At 42.4% G+C, this 25,683-nt stretch overlaps 1 protein-coding gene across 1 annotated transcript in view; it reads right to left on the bottom strand.

Annotated features, from left to right (window-relative positions):
* LOC120880428 (membrane cofactor protein-like) overlaps positions 1-21,700 on the bottom strand; it is a 33,082-nt gene extending 11,382 nt beyond the window's left edge. The window contains exons 1-7 of the mRNA XM_040263784.1: positions 21,661-21,700; positions 21,310-21,583; positions 21,035-21,225; positions 15,826-16,014; positions 15,385-15,487; positions 3,998-4,083; positions 1,495-1,689 (exon numbers count right to left, since the gene is read on the bottom strand). Of these exons, the coding sequence (XP_040119718.1) occupies positions 1,495-1,689; positions 3,998-4,083; positions 15,385-15,487; positions 15,826-16,014; positions 21,035-21,225; positions 21,310-21,583; positions 21,661-21,700 (1,078 nt within the window). The remainder of the gene's footprint in view (positions 1-1,494; positions 1,690-3,997; positions 4,084-15,384; positions 15,488-15,825; positions 16,015-21,034; positions 21,226-21,309; positions 21,584-21,660) is intronic.
* Between the last annotated feature and the right edge of the window lie 3,983 nt (positions 21,701-25,683).

The following is a 25,683-nucleotide window of genomic DNA, read 5'->3' as shown; positions in this document are numbered from 1 at the left end:
TTCTTGAAGAGATCTCTAGTCTTTCCCATTCTGTTGTTTTCCTCTATTTCTTTGCACTAATCACTAAGGAAGGGTTTCTCAACTCCCTTGCTATTTTTTGGAACTCTGCATTCAGATGGGAATATCTTTCCTTTTCTCCTTTGCTTTTCACTTCTCTTCTTTTCTTAGCTATTTGTAAGGCCTCCTCAGATAGCCATTTTTCTTTTTTGCATTTCTTTTCCATGGGGATGGTCTTGATCCCTGTTTCCTGTACAATGTCACAAACCTCTGTCCATAGTTCATCAAGTACTCTGTCGATCAGATCTAGTCCCTTAAATCTATTTCTCACTTCCAACATTCAGAAAACTGAGATCATGACATCTGGTCCCATCAATTCATGGGAAATAGATGGGGAAACAGTGGAAACAGTGTCAGACTTTATTTTTTTTGGCTCCAAAATCACTGGAGATGGTGACTGCAGCCATGAAATTAAAAGACGCTTACTCCTTGGAAGAAAAGTTATGACCAACCTAGATAGCACATTTAAAAGCAGAGACATTACTTTGTCAACATAGGCCCATCTAGTCAAGGCTATGGTTTTTCCAATAGTCATGTATGGATGTGAGAGTTGGACTGTGAAGAAAGCTGAGTGCTGAAGAATTGATGCTTTTGACTGTGGTGTTGGAGAAGACTCTTGAGAGTCCCTTGGACTGCAAGGGGATCCAACCAGTCCATTCTAAAGGAGATCAGCCCTGGGTGTTCTTTGGAAGGAATAACGCTAAAGCTGAAAGTCCAGTACTTGGCCACCTCATGCGAAGAGTTGACTCATTGGAAAAGACTCTGATGCTGGGAGGGACTGGGGGCAGGAGGAAAAGGGGATGACAGAGGATGAGATGGCTGGATAGCATCACCGACTCGATGGATGTGAGTTTTAGTGAACTCTGGGAGATGGTGATGGACAGGGAGGCCTGGCGTGCTGTGATTCATGCGGTTGCAAAGAGTCAGACGCAACTGACTGAGTGAACTGAACTGAACTGAACTGAATATTCCATTACACACATACACTATACCACACCACATCACACCACATCTTCTTTATCTATTCATATATTGAGGGATACTTAGTGGGTTAGTCTTTTAATATTCCTGTAGCCAGAACTCTCAGAGATCTTGTAATACAAGATAAAATTTTCTTATTTCTTAAGCCAGGGTGTGTTGAGTTTTCTGATGCTTTCAAACAAACAAGAAAACCAAAAAGTTCTAGCTCGTGCATATACACAGTAGCTCATGAGGTATAAATTGGAATGCCAAGGATATGTGGAGTGACTGGTGGTGAACTCTACAACTAGAATTATCTTTTAATTTGATTTGACCAATATTAAATTAAATTAGAAGTCAATTTAGCAAGAGGAGTAACTATTTATGACTATTTTATTTACTTATAGGTGAAACTATTTATGAAGTGCTTCCATGGTTTTTGCAGACTCAGGAGGAAATAAATGAAAATATTATTACCTTTACATTCTGGAGGATCACTGCTCCATCTGTCTTGATCAACACAAATAAGCCTACTCTCTCCAACAAGAGAATATTCATCTGGTCCATTTGAAGGATCACACATATAAGTTACTACCTCATTATATTCATATTCATCCTTGTAAATGGTAAATCTTCCATTTGTTATATTTCCAGGTGTGGAACACAAAATCTCTTTAAAGCAGGGAAAAGGACATGAAGCAAAGATAAAATTGTAAGACAGCATTAGCAAAGTCCTATGAACGTCCTTCAAATAATTCATAACATATGATTAATATAAGCTGGCTGTGAATCCAATATCCAATTAGAAGAAAGTCTCTATGTCAAAATGTATTATCTCAAATTCAAAGCATTAATTTAGAAATTAACTTTTAGAATGAAGCTTATTTCCCAAAATATGACATACATATATTTATCTGCAAGGCCATTCTAAGTTTTGTTTTCACCATCATAAAAGAGGCTGACAATTTAATGCTAAAATGTACTTGTGATTAAAAATAAAACTCTGTGCTAACAAAATCCTTTATGATTTATAAATATCTCCACTAACAAATTGATTGTTAACATCAATACTGAGTATTACTGTCATTTTTCAATTTCATCCCTATGAGAGTATGGTTAAATTTTTCAGAGGTTACAAACTGTGTGATTTTGCAATAGGCTGAATCCAGATGTCTTCCTTTAAGCCAGATATTAAAGTATTTTGCAGACTCCCTTGGCGTACAGAGGATAGGAATCCATGTGTCAGTGCAGAGGACATAGGTTTGATCCCTGGTCTGGGAAGATTCCACGTGCTGTGGGATGCAAAAGCTTGCAGCCCACAGCCTCTGAAGCCGGAGCGTTCCAGGGCTGCAACCCGCAACTAGTGAGCCCCTGCGCTGCAGCTACTGAAGCCCCGTATCCAGAGCCTGCGCTCTGCACCGCACAGAGGCCTGCGCACCGAAAGGAGGGTCAGCCTCACATGGAAACGTGCAAAACCACTGGCTATTACAGAAATTCCAATGAAAACGACAGTGAGATACCACCTCACACTGGTCAGAATGGCTATCACCAAAAAATCCACAAACAACAAATGCTGGAGAGGGTGTGGAGAGAAGGAAACCCTCCTGCGCTGTTGGTAGGAATGTAAATTGGTGCAGCCACGATGGAGAACAGGATGGAGGTTTCTTTAAAAACTAAAAACAGAGCTACCGTAGGACCCTGCACTCCCACTATTGGGCACATATCTAGAGAAAAACTTGGCTTAAAGACATACATGCCCCCGGTGTCCATCGCAGTACTGTCTACAGCGGCCAAGACTGGACACAGCCCAGATGTTTATCGACAGAGGAACGGATACAGAAGGAGTGGTGCGTGTATATACAGCCATTAAAAAGAATGAATTAGGCCGTTTGCAGCAAAATACAGATGGACCTAGAGAGTGTGATCTTGAGTGAAGTAAGTCAGACAGAGAAGGAGAAACATCATATGCCATCCCTTGTGTGTGGAAACTAAAAAGAAATGATGCAAATGAACTTACTTAGAAAACAGAAGGAGACTCACAGACTTCGAAAACGAGCTCATGGTTGCCGAGGGGAAGGGATAGGTGAGGACTTTGAAAAGGTCATGTGCACACTGCTATATTTAAAAAGGATAACCAACCAAAACCTACTGTATAGCACATGGAACTCTGCTCAATGTACGTGCCAGTCTGGATGGGAGGGGGCTTTGGGGAAGAATAGATGCATGTGTATGTACAGCTGAATTCCTTCACTGTTCACTGAAACTATCACAAAATTATTAATCAATTACAAGCCAATACAAAATGACTTTGGTGTGAAAATAAACAAATAAATTAAATTAAATAAAAAAGAGTAGCCTCTTGCTCACAGTAACTAGAGAACACCTGTGCATAGGAACAAAGACCCAGCATAACCAAAAATAAATTAACTTAAAAAAATTAAAAAGTGTGCATGGAATCTACAAAAAAATTAAGTAATATGGAAAAAAGTAAAACAGTACCATCATTCTCACTATTTGTTTTAAATTTTTTGATTTTTCATAAAAATTTTTTGCATATATTTACATGTATTGTGCTTACTCTTCTTAAAAAAGAATTAACAATTATTAAAAAAAATTTCAGCTTTAATTCCAGTATAATATTAATATCAATAGACATAACCCACATAAAGAAAAGCTCTTGGGTGTCTAGTTTAAAAGAATAAAGGGGTCCCTGCATCAAAGGGCCTTCCCCTGAGGTTCAACTGGTAAAGAATCTGCTGGTGATGCGGTAGACCTGGGTTCAGTTCCTGGGTTGGGAAGATCCCCTGGAGAAGGAAAAGGCTCCCCACTCCAGTATTCTGGCCTGGAGAATCCCATCAACTGGATAGTCCATGGGGTTGCAGAGTCAGACACGACTGAGCACCTTTCACTCACTCACACTCACCACATCAAAGACTTTTGAGAACTGCCACTCTATATTCTAAACAGAGGATATACTTACTTTCACATATTGGGGGATCATCATTCCAGTTCACATCACTTTCAGAAATTTCACAATGTAGAATTCTTGCTCCAATCATATAAAAACTAAATGAGAAAAGAAAAGTTACTATGTTCTTTAGCAATTAGAAGACATGGATAAAAATGAAAAAAATATTTATAGGGTTGTCTTTCTACACTATAGTAAATTGAAAAAGAAGTTTCTTAAAATATTATGGATATGCTAATCTGGAACTCAATTGAATACAGAGTTTCTGCATTTGGACCCACTTTGGCCTACAGTAAAATGTGTAAATTACTGTCACGCTGGTCAGTAGCCCCTCTGCTCCCTCTGGCAAGTGTATTACACACTGACTTCTACTCTTTGCTCACACCATTTTCCTCAGTAAGGACTAAGCAGAGAGATCAGGGCCCTAGAACTTGCCTGCCTGGATTCAAGTTCCAGCTCCACGACTGCCTCGAGTTTGAGAAATCCCATCAGTTCAGTTCAGTCACTCAGTCGTGTCTGACTCTTTATGACCCCATGAAACACAGCATGCCAGGCCTCCCTGTCCATCACCAACTCCCGGAGTTCACTCAAACTCATGTCCATCGAGTCAGTGATGCCATCCAGCCATCTCATCCTCTGTCATCCCCTTCTCCTCCTGCCTCCAGTCCCTCCCAGCATCACAGTCTTTTCCAGTGAGTCAACTCTTCACATGAGGTGGCCAGAGTACTGGAGTTTCAGCTTTAGCATCATTCCTTCCAAAGAAATCCCAGGGCTGATCTCCTTCAGAATGGACTGGTTGGATCTCCTTGCAGTCCAAGGGACTCGCAAGAGTCTTCTCCAACACCACAGTCAAAAGCATCAATTCTTCAGCGCTCAGCCTTCTTCACAGTTGAACTCTCACATCCATACATGACTACTGGAAAAACCATAGCTTTGACTAGACGGACCTTAGTCGGCTAAGTAATGTCTCTGCTTTTGAATATGCTATCTAGGTTGGTCATAACTTTCCTTCCAAGGAGTAAGCGTCTTTTAATTTCATAGCTGCAATAACCATCTGCAGTGATTTGGGGGCCAAAAAAAAAAAAAAAAAGTCTGACACTGTTTTCACTGTTTCTCCATCTATTTCCCATGAAGTGATGGGACCAGATGCCATCATATTTATTTTCTGAATGCTGAGCTTAGGCCAACTTTTTCACTCTCCACTTTCACTTTCTTCAAGAGGCTTTTTAGTTCCTCTTCACTTTCTGCCATAAGGGTGGTGTCATCTGCATATCTGAGGTTATTGATGTTTCTCCTGGCAGTCTTGATTCCAGCTTGTGTTTCTTCCAGTGCAGCGTTTCTCATGATGGACTCTGCATATAAGTTAAATAAGCAGGGTGACAATATACAGCCTTGACGTACTCCTTTTCCTATTTGGAGCCAGTCTGTTTTCCATGTCCAGTTTTAACTGCTGCTTCCTGACCTGCATACAGATTTCTCAAGAGGCAGGTCAGGTGGTCTGTTATTCCCATCTCTTTCAGAATTTTCCACAGTTTATTGTGATCCACACAGTCAAAGGCTTTGGCATAGTCAATAAAGCAGAAATAGATGTTTTTCTGGAACTCTCTTGCTTTTGCCATGATCCAGCGGATGTTGGCAATTTGATCTCTGGTTCCTCTGCCTTTTCTAAAACCAGCTTGAACATCAGAAAGTTCACAGTTCACGTATTGCTGAAGCCTGGCTTGGAGAATTTTGAGCATACTTTACTACCATGTGAGATGAGTGCAATTGTGCAGTAGTTTGAGCATTCTATGGCATTGCCTTTCTTTGGGATCAGAATGAAAACTGACCTTTTCCAGTCCTGTGGCCACTGCTGAGTTTTCCCAATTTGCTGGCATATTGAGTGCAGCACTTTCACAGTATCTCTTTCAGGATTTGAAACAGCTCAACTGGAATTCCATCACCTCCACTAGCTTTGTTTGTAGTGATGCTTTCTAAGGCCCACTTGACTTCAGATTCCAGGATGTCTGGCTCTAGATTAGTGATCACACCATTGTGATTATCTGGGTCATTAAGATCTTTTTTGTACAGTTCTTCTGTGTATTCTTGCCACCTCTTCTTAATATCTTCTGGTTCTGTTTGGTTCAGACTATTTCTGTCCTTTATCGAGCCCATCTTTGCATGAAATGTTCCCTTGGTATCTCTAATTTTCTTGAAGAGGTCTCTAGTCTTCCCCATTCTGTTGTTTTCCTCTATTTCTTGCATTCATTGCTGAGGAAGTCTGTCTTATCTCTTGCTATTCTCTGGAACTCTGCATTCAGATGGGAATATCTTTCCTTTTCTCCTTTGCTTTTCGTTTCTCTTCATTTCACAGCTATTTGTAAGGCCTCCCCAGACAGCCATTTTGCTTTTTTGCATTTCTTTTCCATGGGGATGGTCTTGATCCCTGTCTCCTGTACAATGTCATGAACCTCATTCCATAGTTCATCAGGCACTCTATCAGATCTAGGCCCTTAAATCTATTTCTCACTTCTACTGTATAATCATAAGGGATTTGATTTAGGTCATACCTGAATGGTCTAGCAGTTTTCCCTACTTTCTTCAATTTGAGTCTGAATTTGGTAATAAGTTCAGTTCAGTTCAGTTCAGTCGCTCAGTCGTGTCCAACTCTGCAACCCCATGAATCGCAGCACACCAGGCCTCCCTGTCCATCACCATTTCCCGGAGTTCACTCAGACTCACGTCCATCGAGTCCGTGATACCATTCAGCCTTCACATCCTCAGTCGTCCCCTTCTCCTGCCCTCAATCCTTCCCAGCATCAGAGTCTTTTCCAATGAGTCAACTCTTCGCATGAGGTGGCCAGAGTACTGGAGCTTCGGCTTTAGCATCATTCATTCCAAAGAAATCCCAGGGTTGATCTCCTTCAGAATGGACTGGTTGGATCTCTTTGCAGTCCAAGGGACTCGCAAGAGTCTTCTCCAACACCACAGTTCACAAGCATCAATTCTTCGGCGCTCAGCCTTCTTCACAGTTCAACTCTCACATCCATACATGACCACAGGAAAAACCATAGCCTTGACTAGACAGACCTTAGTCGGCTAAGTAATGTCTCTGCTTTTGAATGTGCTATCTAGGTTGGTCATAACTTTTCTTCCAAGGAGTAAGTGTCTTTTAATTTCATGGCTGCAGTAACCATCTCCAGTGATTTTGGAGCCCAAAAAGATAAAGTCTGACACTGTTTCCACTGTTTCCCCATCTATTTCCAATGAAGTGATGGGAGCAGATGCCATGATCTTAGTTTTCTGAATGTTGAGCTTTAAGCCAAATTTTTCACTCTCCTCTTTCTGATCTGAGCCACAGACAGCTTCCGGTCTTGTTTTTGCTGACTGTATACAGCTTCTCCATCTTTGGCTGCAAAGAATATAATCAATCTGATTTTGGTGTTGACCATCTGGTGATGTCCATGTGTAGAGTCTTCTCTTGTGTTGTTGGAAGAGGGTGTTTGCTATGAGCAGTGCATTTTCTTGGCAAAACTATTAGTCTTTGCCCTGCTTCATTCCGTATTCTAAGGCCAAATTTGCCTGTTACTCCAGGTGTTTCCTGACTTCCTACTTTTGCATTCCAGTCCCCTATAATGAAAAGGACATCTTTTGGGGTGTTAGTTCTAAAAGGTCTTGTAGGTCTTCATAAAACCGTTCAACTTCAGTTTCTTCAGCGTTACTGGTTGGGGCATAGACTTGGATAACTGTGATATTGAATGGTTTGCCTTGGAGATGAACAAAGATCATTCTGTCATTTTTGAGATTGCATCCAAGTACTGCATTTTGGACTCTTTTGTTGACCATGATGGCTACTCCATTTCTTCTGAGGGATTCCTGATCTGAGTTAAATTCACCCATTCCAGTCCATTTTAGTTCGCTGATTCCTAGAATGTTGATGTTCACTCTTGCCATCTCTTGTTTGACCACTTCCAATTTGCCTTGATTCATGGACCTGACTTTCCAGGTTTCTATGCAATATTGCTCTTTATAGCATCGAACCTTGCTTCTGTCACCAGTCACATCCACAACTGGGTATTGTTTTTGCTTTGATTTCATCCCTTCATTCTTTCTGGAGTTATTTCTCCGCTGATCTCCAGTAGCATATTGGGCACCTACTGACCTGGGAAGTTCCTCTTTAAGTATCCTATCATTTTGCCTTTTCATACTGTCCCAGCGCACTAACCGCGGACGGCTGAGACCCGGCGCACTAAACGCAGGTGACTGTGACCCGGGGCACTAAGCGCGGGCGGCTGCCACCGGCCGAGAGGAGTTACCCCCACATCTGAGGTCAGGGTCAGTGGCTGAGAGTGCCAGGCTGCGACAGTGCAGGAATGGCCGAGAGGAGCTACCCCGCGTCCGAGGTCAGGGGTGGTGGCCCAGAGGAGCTTTCCTGCGTCCGAGGCCGGGGGCGGCCAGGAGAAGGCACCTCGTGCCCGAGGCCAGGGGCGGTGGCAGGGAGGAGCAACCCGAGGAGCGGTGGCTGCGCAGGTGCAGGAGGGCCTAGAGGAGCTATCCCACGTTGAAGGTCAGGAAGGGTGGTGGTAAGGAGATACCCCTTGTCCAAGGTAAGGAGCAGCAGCTGTGCTTTGCTGGATCAGCCATGAAGAGATACCCCACACCCATGGTAAAAGAAACCCAAGCAAGATGGTAGGTGTTGCAAGAGGGCAACAGAGGGCAGACACACTGAAACCATACTCACAGAAAACTAGTCAATCTAGTCACACTAGGACCACAGCCTTGTCTAACTCAATGAAACCAAGCCATGCCCGCAGGGCAACCCAAGACGGGCGGGTCATGGTGGAGAGGTCTGACAGAATGTGGTCCACTGGAGAAGGGAATGGCAAACCACTTCAGTATTCTTGCCTTGAGAAACCCATGAACAGTATGAACAGTATGAACTAACTTAAAGGGGCTTAAATATTTAGGAGAAGGCAATGGCACCCCACTCCAGCACTTTTGCCTGGAAAATCCCATGGACGGAGGAGCCTGGGAGGCTGCCGTCCATGGGGTCGCTAAGAGTCAGGCACGACTGAGCGACTTCACTTTCACTTTTCACTTTAATGCATTGGAGAAGCAAATGGCAACCCACTCCAGTATTCTTGCCTGGAGAACCCCAGGGACAGAGGAGCCTAGTGGGCTGCCCTCTATGGGGTCACACAGAGTTGGACACAACTGAAGTGACTTAGCAAATATTTAGTGGCCTTTGTTCCCCCTTTGATTGTTTGCTTTTTCCCCTTTCAGGAGTCAGACATTCAACATCAGGACATTCGAAAGCAACTGCATATGTAGGGGAAATAAGTAAGTGATAGTGTGTGCCCAGGGAAAGGCTCAGGAAAGACCTGAGACAATCTTCAGTTTATATAGCAGGCTGATCTTCATCATAGAGACACAAAAAACATCAACACCAAAGAGCAAGCCCCAGGTAAGAGGGGAAATCTAATTTTCAGAATTACCAAAGTATTAGGTTCAAGGGTCTTTTGTTCAGTAAGAAAATCACAACACATGCAAAGAAACGAGAGTATGAGCCATTCAAAGGAAGAAATAAATCAAAATAAATTGTCTTTGAAAAAGAACTGATGGCAGATGAACTAGACAAAGACTTTAAAATAACTGTCTTATGAAGGCATTTGCAGTGGCAAATCAATTAATGCCAGTTCTGCTGTCTGATGTTTCTTCAGTGAGGGGGCGGAGTGAGAGACATAGAGCTGCAGATCTTTATGAACATCCTGCAAGTAAGAACATCACTCTCAGGGTCAAGTTCAATGTCATCATTGAGAATATCAAAGCTAAAATCCAAGAAAAGGGAGACATCCTGTTTGCCTAACAGTTTTGAATTTTGGGGGCAAATAGCTGGAGGTTGACCACATACTCTCAGACCACAAATTCAAGAAAGGATTCAACTTGTACTTGGTGCTTTGCCTGTGGGGTGGCATCACTGAGCCTTCCTTCCACAAGTTTGCCCCAAAATACACTGCTACTAAACGATCTCTCACAAGTGTTTGCTCACTTCCATCTCAGTGCTGCCGACTGCCACAAGAAGAAATGTGTCCACACCAACAAACTGCGCCTCCAGAACATTAAATGATGCCCATACCATGGTACCTCTTTGCCAGTTTGCCTAAACCCCAAGGTCCTGGGCCCCCAATGAAATTTGACAGAAAAAAAATGACTGCCTTAATGATGCCTAAAAAACTAAAGGAAGAAATCTAGAAAATCAAGAAAATACGTGTAAAACATGGAAATCTCAAACAGGAGACAGAAAAACTAGAAAGAAGCCTAAAGGAAATTCTGGAGTTGAAAAGTTGTTCCGTCGCTAAGTCATGTCCTACTCTTTGCGACCCCCATGGTCTGCAGCATGTCAGGCTCCCCTCTTCTTCACTGTCTCCTGGAGTTTTGCTCAAATTCATGTTCATTGAGTCACTGATGCCATCCAACCATCTCATCCCTTGCCGCTCCCTTCTCCTCTTGCCTTCAACTTTTCTCAGCACCCCTACATTCATTGCTGCATAGAGATGATATAGTAGCTAATTATATGCCTTCAGGAGACTAAAGGGATTAAAAACTCATAGATAAACAAACACAATGGACTATAGCTCAGCCATAAAAACAGGGAAATCTTGCCATTAGCAACAACATGGGATGGGCCTGGAGAATATTATGCAAAGTGAGAAAAGTAAGAAAGAGAAAGATAAACATTGCATGACTTCATCTATAAGTGCAATTACACACAAAGCAAATGAGAGACAACAAAACAGAAATGCACTCCAGCCACAGAGAACAAAAGAGTGGTTGCCGGAGGGAGGGAGTGGAGGGAGGAATGAATTAGGTGAGTGAAACTAGGAGGTACAACTTTCCAGTTATGAAAGAAAGAGGTTATGAGGATGAAAGTGGGAAACCAGTAATAACTGTGCAATAACCTCGTATGGTGACAGATGATAACTAGACATCATGGTAATCACTTTTAAATATATAGAAATATCAATCCCTATGTGATGTGCCTGAAATAATTTAGTTTGTAGGTAAATTATTCTTCAATTAAAGTAAGAAACCTAATGTTACAACTTAAGGAATTAGTGAAAGAAGATATCAACTCAAAACTACCAGATGGAAGTAAATAATAAAGATTAAAGCAGTAAAATAGAGAAGAGAAATTAGTAGAGAATGTCAATGAAACCAAAAGTTGGTTTTCCAAAAGAGGAAAAACACTGACAAACCCTTAGCTAGATGGACTAAGAGAAAAAGAAAAATCTAAATGACCCAAATCAGAAATTAAATGGGGATATTATCACTTAGTTCTACAGAATTAAAAATATTATGAGACCTCTATGAATAATTTTATGCCAACAAATGATAGCCTAGATACAATGAACAAATCCATGTAAACACAGTATCTACCATGACGTCATTAAAAAATTACAAAATTTGAACTGAATATGACAAGTGAGTAGATTGAATCAGTAACCAAAAATCTTCCATTAAAAATAAAGTCCTGGATCTGATGCTTTTCAACTCTTTAATTCTGCCAAATGTTTAAAAGAGAAGTTATACCAATCCTTCTATAAGAGGGGGATTTGAAGATGGCTGAGAAGTGAAACATAGAGACCGTCTTCCTCCCCACAAATACACCAAAGTAAATCTGCATGTGGAGCAACTTCTATAGAATATTGGAATGCTGGCAGAGACCCCAGACTTCCAAAACGGCAAGCTAATTTTCATGTAACGGGGTAGGGCAAAAGAAATTTGAAAAGGAGACAAAGGCATGGAGACATGACCTGTGCCTCTGGGAGGGAGCTATGAAGGAGGGAACGTTTCCACACACTAGGAAATCCCCTAATGGGAGTGGATGGGGTGAGCTTCAGAACCTCAGAGGGGAGCCCGCAAACAGGTCCTTGGAAAAAGAAGTGGAAGGAATCCACCACAGACCTCAGTGCTGACAGCACTTCCCAGTCTGAGACATTTGTTTGCATGCCTGCCGTGGTGAGTGGTGGTTGGGTGTTGAGGCTCGGGCTTTGGGGATCGGGCCATAGGGAGAGGACTGGAGTTGAGGGCCATGATGAAAGCCTGAAGGGCCCCATGCAGCACAGCCGAGGGATACCAGGGAAAAGTCTGTGCCAGCCAGAGAGGTAAAAGATCATTGCTGTGGGGACCTTCCAACTCTGTGGGCTTGCAGATGGCAAGACACTGCCTTCTTGAATGCCAGAGGTGAGATGGGCTGGGGTCTGTGGTCCCAGAGGTGGGCAAGCAGGCTGGCTGCCACCAAAGCACGTGCCAGAGATAGCGGACAAAGTGCCATGGCAGACCCCCGCCCTGGAGGTTGGCATGACGTCTACCACAGCCTCCATCCAGCTGTCAGCAGGCAAAAGTCACTGCCCGTACCTGTGCTGCTTGGCACTGCCAAGGGACCCTTGACCTGGGGCCAGTTCCCCTGGGGGAGCAGACGACTGCCTGAGGCTGTACTAACTTCCTACAGGTCTCTGCTGCCACAGGTTTTCCTTGCACATCCCAACTGTGTCCGCCATATTGCTCCCTTTGCCCAGACTGACTAAGCAAGTGAGCTCTAATAAGCCGCAGCCCTTGCCACCATTCCCTGGGCGGGGAACACACACCAGAGGATGGGCTGTAAAAGGAGACGGGGCCAAAACCAAGACTGAGCACCAGGGACTCAGAGGAAGGGAATTCCCCGTGTAGCCCCAGGAGCACCCAACTAAATCCCCACAATTAGCTTAAGGCTGTGGACCGTGAGACTTTGTAAGCAAGTAAAAGCTGGAGTAAACCCAGATCTGAACCTGAGTTGACCCCACAGTGCCCACAGCAGGTTCCAAAGACCTTCCTAGAATTTTTGGAGGCCTTTCTGAGTAGGCAGACTTACTGGAGCTCTCGGTGTGACGTGGACACGGACAAATGAAAGCCACAGGAAAATATTCTTAGTACAGTCTTTCTCTCTATGTTTTTTCTCCCTTCTTGTTTGTATTGTTTTATTGTTGTTCTTTACTACTGCTTTTATTTTTCCTTTACTTAATGCTTTTTGCTTTTAAATAAATTTTAAAAGTTTTTCCTATTTCCACAGTACTTTCTCATTATATTACAGTTTTCCCCATGCTTTTGATTCTGTATTTTTGCTAGTCTAGTTTCTACTGTTTGTTTTCATTTATGGGTTTGTTTATGGTTTAATTGCTCTCTTCATTTTTTTGTTCCCATTTTCATTCTTTAAAAAAATTTTTTTTTTTAGTTTGTGAGTTCGATAGTATGTTATTACATGCTAAGTGCTCCTTTTAATATTTGTCTTGGGCCTTTGTCCATTATTTGTTTGTTTGAATTTTTCTTTTTTTCTATCTTTTTCTTTCTCTTTCTCTTCTGTGCTGTATGGCTTGTGGAATCTTGGTGCTCCAGCAATGGGGTCAGGCCTGAAACTCTGAGATAGGAGACCTGATCTATGATGTTAGACCACCAGAGATCTTCCAACCTCATGGAATATTAATTGGCAAGAACTCTCCAAAAGGCCTCCATCTCAACCATAAGACCTGGCCTGACACAAAGGCCAGCAAGTTCCAGTGCTGGACACTTCATGCCAAACAATTAACAAAACAGGAATAGAACCCTACCCACTAGCAGACAGTCTGCTCAAAGCCATACCAAGTTCACAGACATCTCAAAATACACTATTGGATGTATAGCACTGCCCTTTAGAGACAAGATCCACCTCCAACCACCATAACAGGCACTGGCACTCCCTACCAGGAAAGCAACCCCACCCATGGGAGACAGACATCACAAGTAAGAAGAACTACATCCTTGCAGCCTGTGAAAAGTAGACCCAAGCACAGTAATTGAAACAAACTAAAAAGACAAAGAAGCAGGTAGCACATGAAAGAGCCTTGTAAGAACTCACAAGACCAGACAGATGAAAAGAGAATACGCAGTCTACCCGAAAAAGTTTAGAGTAATGAGAGTAAAGATGAGCCAAAATCTCAGAAATAAAATGGAGGCATAGACAGATAGGATGGAGGCATGGATAGAGAAGATACAAGAAATGTTTAACAAGGACTTGGAAGAAATAAAGAATTGTCAATCAGCAATGAGCAAGGCAATAGCTGAAACAAAGAGTACACTAGAGAGAGCCAATAGCAAACAACTGAGGCAAAAGAATGGTAAGTGAGCAGGAAGATAGAATGGGAGAACTAACTGAAGGAGAGAATAAAAAAGAATGAAAATAAGAGAGGACAGTCTCAGAGACCTCTGGGGAAACATTTTGCAAACCAACATTCAAATTACAGAGGTCCCAGGAGAGAATGAGAAAAAGAAAATTATGAGAAAATATTTGAGGAGATTACAATTAAAACCTACCTGACCTGCCTCTTGAGAAACCTGTATGCAGGTCAGGAAGTAACAGTTAGAACTGGACATGGAACAACAGACTAGTTCCAAATAGGAAAGGGAGTACGTCAAGGCTGTATATTGTCACCCTGCTTATTTAACTTCTATGCAGAGTACATCATGAGAAACGTTGGGCTGAAAGAAGCACAAGCTGGACTCAAGACTGCCAGAAGAAATATCAATAACCTCAGATATACAGATGACACCACCCTCATGGCAGAAAGTGAAGAATTAAAAAGCCTCTTAATGAAAGTGAGAGTCATGAATGAAAAAGTTGGCTTAAAGCTCAACATTCAGAAAACTAAGATCATGGCATCTGGTCCCATCACTTCATGGGAAATAGATGGGGAAACAGTGGAAACAGTGTCAGACTTTATTTTTTTCGGCTCCAAAATCACTGCAGATGGTGATTGTAGCCATGAAATTAAAAGATGCTTACTCCTTGGAAGGAAAGTTATGACCAACCTAGACAGCATATTAAAAATCAGAGACACTACTTTGCCAACAAAGGTCCATCTAGTCAAGGCTATGGTTTTTCCAGGAGTCATGTATGGATGTGAGAGTTGGACTACAAAGAAAGCTGAGCACTGAAGAATTGATGCTTCTGAACTATGGTATTGGAGAAAACTCTAGAGAGTCCCTTGGACTGCAAGGAGATCCAACCAGTCCATCCTAAAGGAGATCAGTGTTCATTGGAAGGACTGATGTTGAAGCTGAAACTCCAGTACTTTGGCTACCTCATGGGAAGAGTTGACTCATTGGAAAAGACCCTGATGCTGGGAAAGATTGAGGGCAGGAGGAGAAGGGGATGACAGAGGATGAGATTGTTGGATGGCATCATCCACTCGATGGACATGGGTTTGGGTGAACTCCGGGAGTTGGTGATGGACAGCAAGGCCTGGCGTGCTGCGGTTCATGGGCTTGCAAAGAGTTGGACACGACTGAGGAATGAACTGAACTGAACTGAACTGAACCTTATTTTCTGTAAGTAACATCTTACTTACCCCTGATTACAAACAAAGTGAGCCTGTGAACCAAACAGAACACTTCCATTGACGAAGTAAACTTGACCATTCAGTGGGTCTCCCAGATTAGGACACGATTTTCCTAAGAGAAAATATTAAAAATTTGTTGGTTTACAGCAATTTCAAAAATAGATTTAAATCAAATTTAAAATTCTACAATTCTTGTTTGAATCCATGGGGATCTTATTATTCATTTAATTATTATTTTCTTTCCATATTATATGGCCAATCATGATTCACATCTACCCAGGTACCCAATTGCCAAGATTATTCTCTGGGGATTTTTTAAGCCTGAAAAAATGCATTGCCATCTAAAACCTATATTCACATGAGAAAACCATTATTGCAGTAGATTAATATGTGCACTCAAATGTGTGAAACTCTCCAGAGCAATAATAATAATAAAAAAAGTTTACTTACTTGTACAGGCCTCCTCGAGAGCTGACCATGTATTGTCATCCTCACAAACAACAGATCTGGAACGAAGAGGAATTATGGGCTTGAAACCTAGGCGACAGTCATATTGTACACGTTCCCCAGGACGATACCTGGGTTTAGGCGCACCCCGGAGCCTCATAGTTTCAAACCTTGGTGGATCACCACAGGCACCTAGGAATGAAGAGAATAAGAACATGAAACTAAAGTAGTTTATTTCATCAGGCGGGGACTGTGGCCTGGCATCAGGTAGGTAGCACAGAATAAATCGAAAGATTCTTGGCAAGGTTTTAAATGACTGTTCTTGCTTTTACCCAAGTGGTAATTGTAGCAAAGGATGTGTCTTGCTTATTTTAAATGATAATCTATGAGCTTTTGGTTTGTTGAGGATTAAGGTGAAGTTGCATTCAACACTAAATTGAAGAGATAGCATCAATGTTTTTGGTTTTGAAATATGTTTATAGGTCTGTGTCCTTCCCCACTTCTTTCTAAATTCATTATTTTGACATTCACCTCTCCTCTAAGAGGTCTTCTGTAGTCTATAGCACTCTGCTCAGATTATGCTTCCATAGTTTGAAACACAAACCTACGATCACCTATCACTTTGGGCTCAGTTTCCCCTCAGAAACCAAGGCCCTAGAGGGCAGAGAGCATATATCTTCTTTTTATACTACACCCTGTACACACTGGGTGCTCAAGACATGCTATGGCAAGAGGTAAATATCACATAAGCCTTGTGGATATCAGAGATCAAAATAAATATTGGCTAAAATATTTAAAATTATGACTTCCTCTTATGTGTTTTGTATTAGTGAATTGAGCATTTTGCAAATAAATGGAAACCTTGAAATATCAAATTTTATTACTTTGAATAGCCTTAGTAAAAATTGGTTTCTTGGATGTTCCAGTAGTAATCATTTAATCTTCTTTCACTGATTAATGAATTATGCATTTCCTTAGAAGCCCCCTGCAGTAGCTCTTTGGGCTGTTTATCCAATGCATCCGGACTATAAAGCTGTTATATTGTTACATTTTTAGAATTTTTTTTTACCTCTGTCCTTTTTTTGTAGGGGGGAGTGGTTCTTCCCTAGAATAGTGTTGTTCCTACTTCAGCAAGTCCTCTTCCTTTTAATTATCTGTGCTCTTGAAAATCTTATAAATCTGTTAGAAAATAATGTAAAATATTATGGTGGAGACACATTGGTTAAAGTCTAAAGTGCTAAAAGGATGCAGAGGCCTCTCCTATAAGGTTATAGGACCTAAGGAGATGGGAGATAGACTATTTTGATCCTTGAGGGAAATTTTCTTTCTTATTCTTTGGGTCTAGGTCTTTAGATGGAAAGACTAGTCAAGAGAGAACTCTAAACAAGTGAATGTTATCCTCCTTTTTCATCATTTTCTAAATTCTAAGCTCCTCTCTTGACATTCGGTCCAACATTTCACTACACCACGTGCTGAAATCCACTTTTGGCAAAATGTTTTCAACATTTCCAGCATTCTGGTCTTAATACATGAATTCTCCTCAATCAACTGCCGAAAACAAAAGCAACAAACAAACAAACAAAAAAAGATGTAGTTATTAAAAACTTTGTTTAAAGATCAGTACTAAAGAGCCTCTTGAAGGAGAAAGAGGAGAGTGAAAAAGCTGGCTTGAAACTTAGCATTCAAAAAGCCAAGATCATAGCATAGGCCCCATCACTTCATGGCAAATAGATGTGGAAAAAGTAGAAGCAGTGACAGATTTTCATTTTCTTGGGCTCCAAAATCACTGCGGACAGTGACTGCAGCCATGAAATCAAAAGATGTTTGCTCCTTGGAAGGAAAGCTATGACGAACCTAGACAATGTGTTAAAAAGTAAAGACATCACTTTGCTGATAAAGGTATGTATAGTCAAAGCTATGGTTTTTCCAGTAGTCATGTACAGATATGAGAATTGGACCATAAAGAAGGCTGAGTGCCAAAAAATTAATGCTTTGGAATTGTGGTGCTGGAGAAGACTCTTGCAAGTCCCTTGGACAGCAAGGAGATCAGACCAGTCAATCCTAATATTCACTGGAAAGACTGGTGCTGAAGTTGAAACTCCAAAACTTTGGCCACCTGATGCGAAGAGCCAATTCATTGGAAAAGAACCTGATGCTGGGAAGGATTGAAGGCAAAAAGAGAACAGGGGGGCAGAGAATGAGATGGTTAGATAACATTACCGACTCCATGGACGTAAATTTGAGCAAGCTCTGGGAGAGAGTGAAGGACAGGGAAGCTTGGTTTGCTGCAAATCATGGGATTGCAAAGAGCCGAACACGACTTAGCGACTAAACAAGAACAACAAAAAGATCAGTATAGCGTTGAATTTTATTAATAACATTAAGTATACTGAATATTCTGAGCCATACATTGTCATTTTGCAATAGGAAAAAATGGATTAGAAATGCAATATGATTCCTATTAATAAGATAGAAATATATAACATCATTCAGAGTTTCCTGGAACCAAGAGAGAAATCAAGTTAATAGCATGTCCATAATTAAATTATACAAGTGTCATTTGTTTAGGTATTTGATTTCACTACCTATCTCGAAACCATATCATGAAAGAATTTCTAATATGAAAAGAAAAGAAATGTCAATGTGATGGTTTAATCCATTCAGCTAACGAGTATTTCTTCCCACTAACAAGCATCATGAAAGGCACACTTTCAACTATATACAGTTCGGACTGTGTGCTTTGGTAACCAGTTGAATACAAGGTTTAAACACTATAATGATTGAGTCCAATATCATGCTTTTCAATTACCAAATTTCTACTCTTACTCAGAATACTGAATTCTTTACTCCTGTGAGGATTTTCAAACTAAACATTTCTCATTTCAGAAAAATAGTGACTAAGCTTTTTTCTAGATAGTTTACAATATAATAATTATTAGGTTGCAATGCTATACATTAACAGCAGATGCCATTACATAATATGATAGGCTGCATTCATAAAATTCCCTAGTTTTCCAGATGAGTTTCAAGAAGATGAAACAGTCTCTACTACATATCAAGAGAACTGTTTACCTTCTGTACACTTAGAAAAGTCGTGCAGAGACTCTCTACCTGCTCACTAAATTTAAACATTACTCTGGTACTCGAGCACAAAACCAGATCCCTGCCCAGGTAGTACCTTCAGGAAAATTTTGGTCTCTGATCAAAGTGAAATCTCATTGAAACCTGACCATCTTGCCTCCTTCTCTCACTGTCTACACAAACTATTTTTTTAAATGAATATAAAAAACAAAAGTTTATTGAAATTAATGTCCATGCTTGATTAATGAACTTTTTAGAAGGCTGGCACAATGTTTGTAAGCAAGAACATCTACATTCTATAACACTGCACACCTTTTTATCAAACTTGGAAAATGTGCTACAAAATCATGGTTCCAGTCGGTGGGAAAGATGAGACTGGATGGTAGATGCATCATCAGTTGTAAAGAAAAAACACTGAATCCAAGTCTTCAGAAACAATTCACGACTGTTTCTTACTTTCTGTCTGTTTGCCTTCCTTTGCAGGTAGGCCCCCAGCAGGTGGGTTGGGGTATAAAAGGCTTAATGTTTTTATAAAACACCACATACAGTATTTTGATTAGTTAGAATTCACCCCTATACATGGTTAACTTACTTCTTTGGAACTTTAACATGCATAAAAAGTATGCAGGGTAACTAGGTGGAGAAGGCGATGGCACCCCACTCCAGTACTCTTTGCCTGGAAAATCCCATGGACGGAGGAGCCTGGTAGGCTGCATGGGGTCGTGAAGAGTCGAACACGACTGAGCAACTTCCCTTTCACTTTTCACTTTCATGCATTGGAGAAGGAAATGGCAACCCACTCCAGTGTTCTTGCCTGGAGGATCCCAGGGACAGGGGAGCCTGGTGGGCTGCCGTCTATGGGGTCGCACAGAGTCGGACACGACTGAAGCGACTTAGCAGCAGCAGCAGGTGCAGTAAGGCAGGAAAAGAATGATTCAACCCATTAGAAATTAAAAGATTTTTTCCCCAGCAGGTGGCACTACAGCACAAGTCTTTGGTTTCTCTCTTCTGTGCTGCCTCTGGCAATATCTGCAAGTGGGAGCTTTCACCCTCCACTGCCTCTTTCACAGGTCTTGCCCAGTGGCCACCTTATTACTTTCTATACGTCTTGGGTGTTGGTGCCTTGCTGCTGCCAGCGTCAATGGCATCACCACGTGGGGCACAAGGATGGTGACTTCTGCTGCCTCCAGGATCCTGAGTTACAGCCTCCACCACCAAAGAGGAACTGGGAGGGTGGGGGGAGTGGGTGGGTGGCCCGGGTGGGTGGCCCCACCCAGCACACGTTCTTACCTGACCTCCAAATGAACTTCCCAGGCCCACACAAAGCAAGCAGTAGCTTCCTGGGCCCACACTTGGCACCACGGGGCGGCCACTTCTACAAAGTGCACACTAGGGAACACTGTGTGGGCTCCCTTAGCCCAGCCAAGCCCCAGGGGCACAAACACCCCTACTCCCAAGTTATCAAACTGCCCAGAGAATATAGGGCAAACCCTCCCCACAGGCACAACAGCAGCCTAACTATATTCCCAGGCACCTGGGAACTCACGAGCAAACCGTCACCACCAGCACCAGATCAGCAGTCCTGTGGTTCGAGTCTGAGTGAACTCCGGGAGTTGGTGATGGACAAGGGAGGCCTGGCGTGCAGCGATTCATGGGGTCTCAAAGAGTCAGACACGACTGAGCGACTGAACTGAACTGAACTGATGAGAACTGACTCGTTGGAAAAGACCCTGATGCTGGGAAAGATTGAAGGCAGGAAGAGAGGGGGATGGCAGAGGACGAGATGGTTGAATGGCATCACCGATTCAATGGATATGAGTCTGAGCAAACTCCAGGAGATGGTGAAGGACAGGGAAGCCTGGTTTGCTGCAGTCCATGGATTTGCAGAGTCAGATACGACTAGCGACTGAACAACACCAGCCTGGCCCTTGGTAAGCCTCAGCTTCGCCCATCACCCCGCACCGCTGAGTGCCCACCGCAAGCAAGACTTCTCTTCCAGCGCTATGTGGTCCCTACTCCACGCAGCACGACCCGGGGACGCTCTGGTGACGCTTTCTACCCCAATTCCTTGTGACCCCGGAGTGGACCCAGCCCCGCGACTCTCACGAGAGACTAAAAGCAAATCTCCCACCCTCGGTTCCAGTCGGCCGGCCTCGCGAGCCGCTCCGGTTCCCCACCAGCGCGCACACTCTGCAGGCTCCTACCGGAGACTGTGGGCAGCAGGAGCACGAGGACCACCGAAAGCATCCCTGCGAGGCACCAAAAAAAAGGGGACTCCCGGGGCGACCAGGAGGGGCTTGCGCGATACGAAAGCCTCTGTCACTTTCGGGGAGACCAGCGGGAAAGCTGAGCCCAGCCGGTGGAGCTCTGAGCTCGGTTGCAAGACGCAACAATCCTCAGACTCACAAGGTGTCTAGGAGCTGTAACGCTGTGGGGCGTGGCCGAGCCGTGCCGGGGGCGGGGTTAGGGTCTAGCGGGGCCAATGGGCTGGCTGCAAGGCGGGGCCTCGGCGCCTGGAGGGGCGGTCCCCGCGCCTTAGGGGCGGTCCCTGCGTCTGGTGGGGGCGGTTCCTGCGCCGGGGGGGCGGGGCGCGGCGCTTCAGAGGGTTCCTCGTGGGCGCGGAGACGTCGGAGCGCCTCCGCCGGCACAGGGTGTGTGTCTAGTTCCTCTGTCTGCAGACCTGAAGGAGAGCCGCGGCGATTCGGCGGGAATAGCTGGTTCACTGGCTCTTGGTGAAAAGACTGTTAACCACCCTACGCAGGAAGGGTGGAAAGGAATCAAGGGCTGGCGTCGTCATTGTCCTTTTTCCGGAAAAATCAAGCGTAACGACCTGAAAATAGAAATCTAGAGCTTAGGCAGTGGTCACCGTGGGACAGACACTCGTCATGTCTCCTTTTGGGACCTGGGGCCCTCCAGATTGTCAGGACACCTGGGCCCTCCTTGCTCGGTCTTTGCCATTAGGCATCATTCACGACAGTATTTGAAATTTCCGTGGCTGAGCCTTTGCTACTGAAGCCTCTCATGGCCGGATAGATTCCAAAATCACGAAAGGTTTGGCCATCGCTCTCCCAACTGCTAAAATCTGTTTGTTCTACCCTGTGTTCCCAGGAGAGCATGTCTGGGAAAGTAAATGGTTAAACAACCCCGGGCCATTAGCATAATGGGTCTCAACTCTGTGGAAGCCTTGCTATTGAGGGACTAAATGTTTTATGGAAGATGAAATATACATACACGAAAAAGGTAAAAAGAAAGGTGCATTAAGGGCCAAATTCTTGGAAGCAATGAATGTCATTATAGTTGGGAGAAGTAGGAATTGGTTGGGTGAAATGGATAAAGGGGAAAACTTCTCTGTTGAAACACTCTTACACACAATGCTGGAAAATTGAGTGAGAATAGTTTATGTGTAAAGTCGTAAGTAAACCTGTATGACTAGTAGAAGAAAAATGAATGTAACCTGACTGGCATTAAGGAGCAAACAAAAGGGGCTGCCATTTTCTTATTACTTGGCAAAGAATAAAAAGGTCAACCAGTGTGAGTAAACGTGTTGAGGGGACCAATACCCCCAAACTTTTCGTTTTTAACATAACAGTTTTGTATGTTAAAAGTTTTAATACGGACATGACTTTTAAATCATCAGTCCCATTGAGAATTTATTCCAGAGAAATCACCGAGCCATTATAGTTTGGGGAAAAATTTAAACCTTATGTGTCTAGCAGAAGTCTTAAGGATTTTATGATAGGTAGTTTACAGCATGGAAGTCTGTGCAGCTGTGTAAAAAAAATATGAATGTGAGAAACTATGATATATTTTAAGTGGAAAAAGAAGGCTCCAAATCACTACATAACTTTTGTCATTCTGTTAAAACAAAAGTCCTACTTGAGACACATAAAGGGATTGGCAGGAAATATTCCAGAATTAACTAGTAGTTGATAGGATTATGGATATTTCATTTTCTTTGTGCTTTTCAGCTTTCTGTATTGACCCTATGTTACCATTTCTAATCAGGTAAAGGAAAAAAAACATTTACATGTGACCGGCATTTGGACAGAGCCTGTATCATATAGAATAAAGCAATGAGAGGATGGTGAGGAAATGGAAATTCTCCCTGTAAAAGTCAAAGGCATCAGCTGGAATTACAATACTTTATATACATTTAAGCAATTTTATATCTGAAATATGCTAAAGATATTCTGGGATACACAAACCATGGGATTTCTTCTTCCTCCCAGAACAACACAGTTTTTTTTTTTTAAATTCTTGGAGGAGCTTATAAAACTCAAAGTGTGGGTGTGATAAAAAAACATCTTAGTGTCTTGTTTTTGTGGCCTGTGCATTTCTCTAATTGTGGCATGCAGAATCTGGGGTGTGCAGGGCCGGTAGTTGTGAAGCACAGGTTTAGTTGCCTCATGGGCACGTGGCAATCTAGATCCCGAGACCAGGGATCAAACCTGCGTCTCCTGCATTGGAAGGTGGATTCTTAACCACAGACCACCAGGGAAGACTGTACCTTAGTATCTTGGGTTAAAAAATCCAGACTTTCTATGATAACACAACTAAATGAGATATAAGGAGACATATGAAAAAAAATATAATGAGAGGGCATTGTCATTTCTTTTAATTCTTATGGTTGTGAAAGATTGATATAAAGGAAATGTTTTGTGGCTCAGTGTTGGCAATACTTTATGAGAAGAGGGAATCCTTTTATTGTTCTCTGCAACCATCTGTACACAATATTCCATCTAAAGTATATATCATAAAGCTAAAATAACTTCTCTTTTATTTTTAGACTTGAAAGTAAGTTTCTTTTTAATTTAGCATGGTTTTCTATTTACAGGTGATAGATTAGATTCAAAGGTTGTGTCTATTGAAACTTTATGACCAGTGAAATTTCTGCACCTAGGATCCATCAAATCATTCTAAGTATAATTGAAGACTTCACATTGATTTCTGAAATTATTTTTGACCCAACGGAGGTTCCATTTGAAAGGTTTTGGGCCTTGTTCCCTATTTTTCTGAACAAGCTCCATGTGGCAAAGATGTAGTTTTCTTGCTGTATCTCCAGTACTGAGACAGTTCTAGATCTATACTAAGTACATAAAAGTACCCACTAGATACTGAAGGAAATAAATGAGTGTTGCCATCAAATGCATTTAACATGTGTCTGTTGATCCTCCCCTTGCCTGGATTTACCAAATTCTGGGAAATGCTGAGAAATTTTGATTTTAATAAGGTTAGACACTAAAAACAAAGCAGGATTTGTCTCTGAAAGGAATGACCTACAACTGTCTGCACAGAAAACTATCCTAAATCAGGCAGACAAGCTGACCTATGAAGTGAATCTGTTCCCTGTGTAACACTTAGCCTTGAGATCATTTTAGTGACAGAGTTCAAAGGGGGAGGGGCGGGTATTGACTGTGAACTTCCTAAGGTCCCGAGAGGAACAGAACTCAGGAGTCTAGGCTTTGAGTGAAGTAGGGGCTTAAACACTAGTGGTCTCTCCAACAAACTGCCAACAGAAAAAGGAGAGAATGGAGAACATGACTGTTTGTGGACCAGGTTTTGAACCATGCAGTAGCTCTCCTGCAAGCTTTAGGAATGGTGGTAAGTAGAGGGAGGTGTCTGGGGATGTTCACTAAATTAAGTGATGTTAAATGATCCTTCGCCTCCTCAATGGGTATATTTGCATTCTGCTTTTCAGAAGTGGGCACCGCAGCATGGAGGGACCTGTGCACGCTCTCAGAAGGGGCTTGCCCCTCCCTCTCTGCAGGTTAGGCATTTGCGGAAACCTGAAGGAAAATGGCTTAGCGAAGCACAGTTAAGCCGCCTTTCTGATGTTGGTCCTGGGAGCCCCGCCACCTCTGCTTGCACCTGGTAGGCGCCTGCCAGACCTCAGGAGAATCACTGTGGAGCCACACCCGACACAGGGATCCGAACCGCCAGGCACAGAGAGGAGGGCCTTGCTCAGAAGGACCACACACTCACTTTGTTTCCTCTTGGCTTTTGGAAGCTTCACACTGAAAATATGTTACAAACCGTATTCCAGAAGTAGCCTTGCAAAGATAGTATCTTTTAGTCCTTTCTCATTATAATGGTGGAGACAGTACATTTAAACATCGTGGACTTTAACTTACAACTCACACGTAACTGTGCAAAAAGGCAAATGAAACAGAAAAAATTAGAATGCTATCACTAGGAATAACTTCAAGACCCATTGTTCCAATTCCTGCTTTTCAGATGAAAATGTAAGGCCAGAGGTGAGCAGAGCCTTTCAATAATACAAGCAAAGTCAGGCAAAATAGTATTTTACCCATAGTTAGTATAGGGCTGCCATCTATGGGGTCGCACAGAGTCGGACACGACTGAAGTGACTTAGCAGCAGCAGCAGCATCAGCAGCAGCAGCAATATATAAAATATTTCCTATAGATAACTGAAGTTAAAAAAATTATGTGTCTCTAGAAATTACATTTTTTCCCTTGAGAAAGTGTGAATTGATACAGCATATTATTGTGACAGCATATTATTGACACAGCATGCATTACTCTATCTGGAGAAATATATTCTGATCTTAAAAGAATAATACCTATTTAAAAATAACTATTTAACAAAAGTATGTGCATTAGGAAACATATGAAGAAAGATTATCAGAAAAAGAATTAAAATATTTATTAACAGTGGTTATCACTAGGTACTATAATTACACATAACTGACAGTTTTACATGTCTTCCTCATGCATTTTCCAAATTCTCCTCAATTACCCTTCTATATTAAAAATATTAAT

This window comes from Oryx dammah, unplaced genomic scaffold, assembly GCF_014754425.2.
Source record: "Oryx dammah isolate SB20612 unplaced genomic scaffold, SCBI_Odam_1.1 HiC_scaffold_21, whole genome shotgun sequence".
NCBI classification, from domain to species: domain Eukaryota; kingdom Metazoa; phylum Chordata; class Mammalia; order Artiodactyla; family Bovidae; genus Oryx; species Oryx dammah.
This window is presented reverse-complemented; position numbering and strand designations above follow the sequence as displayed.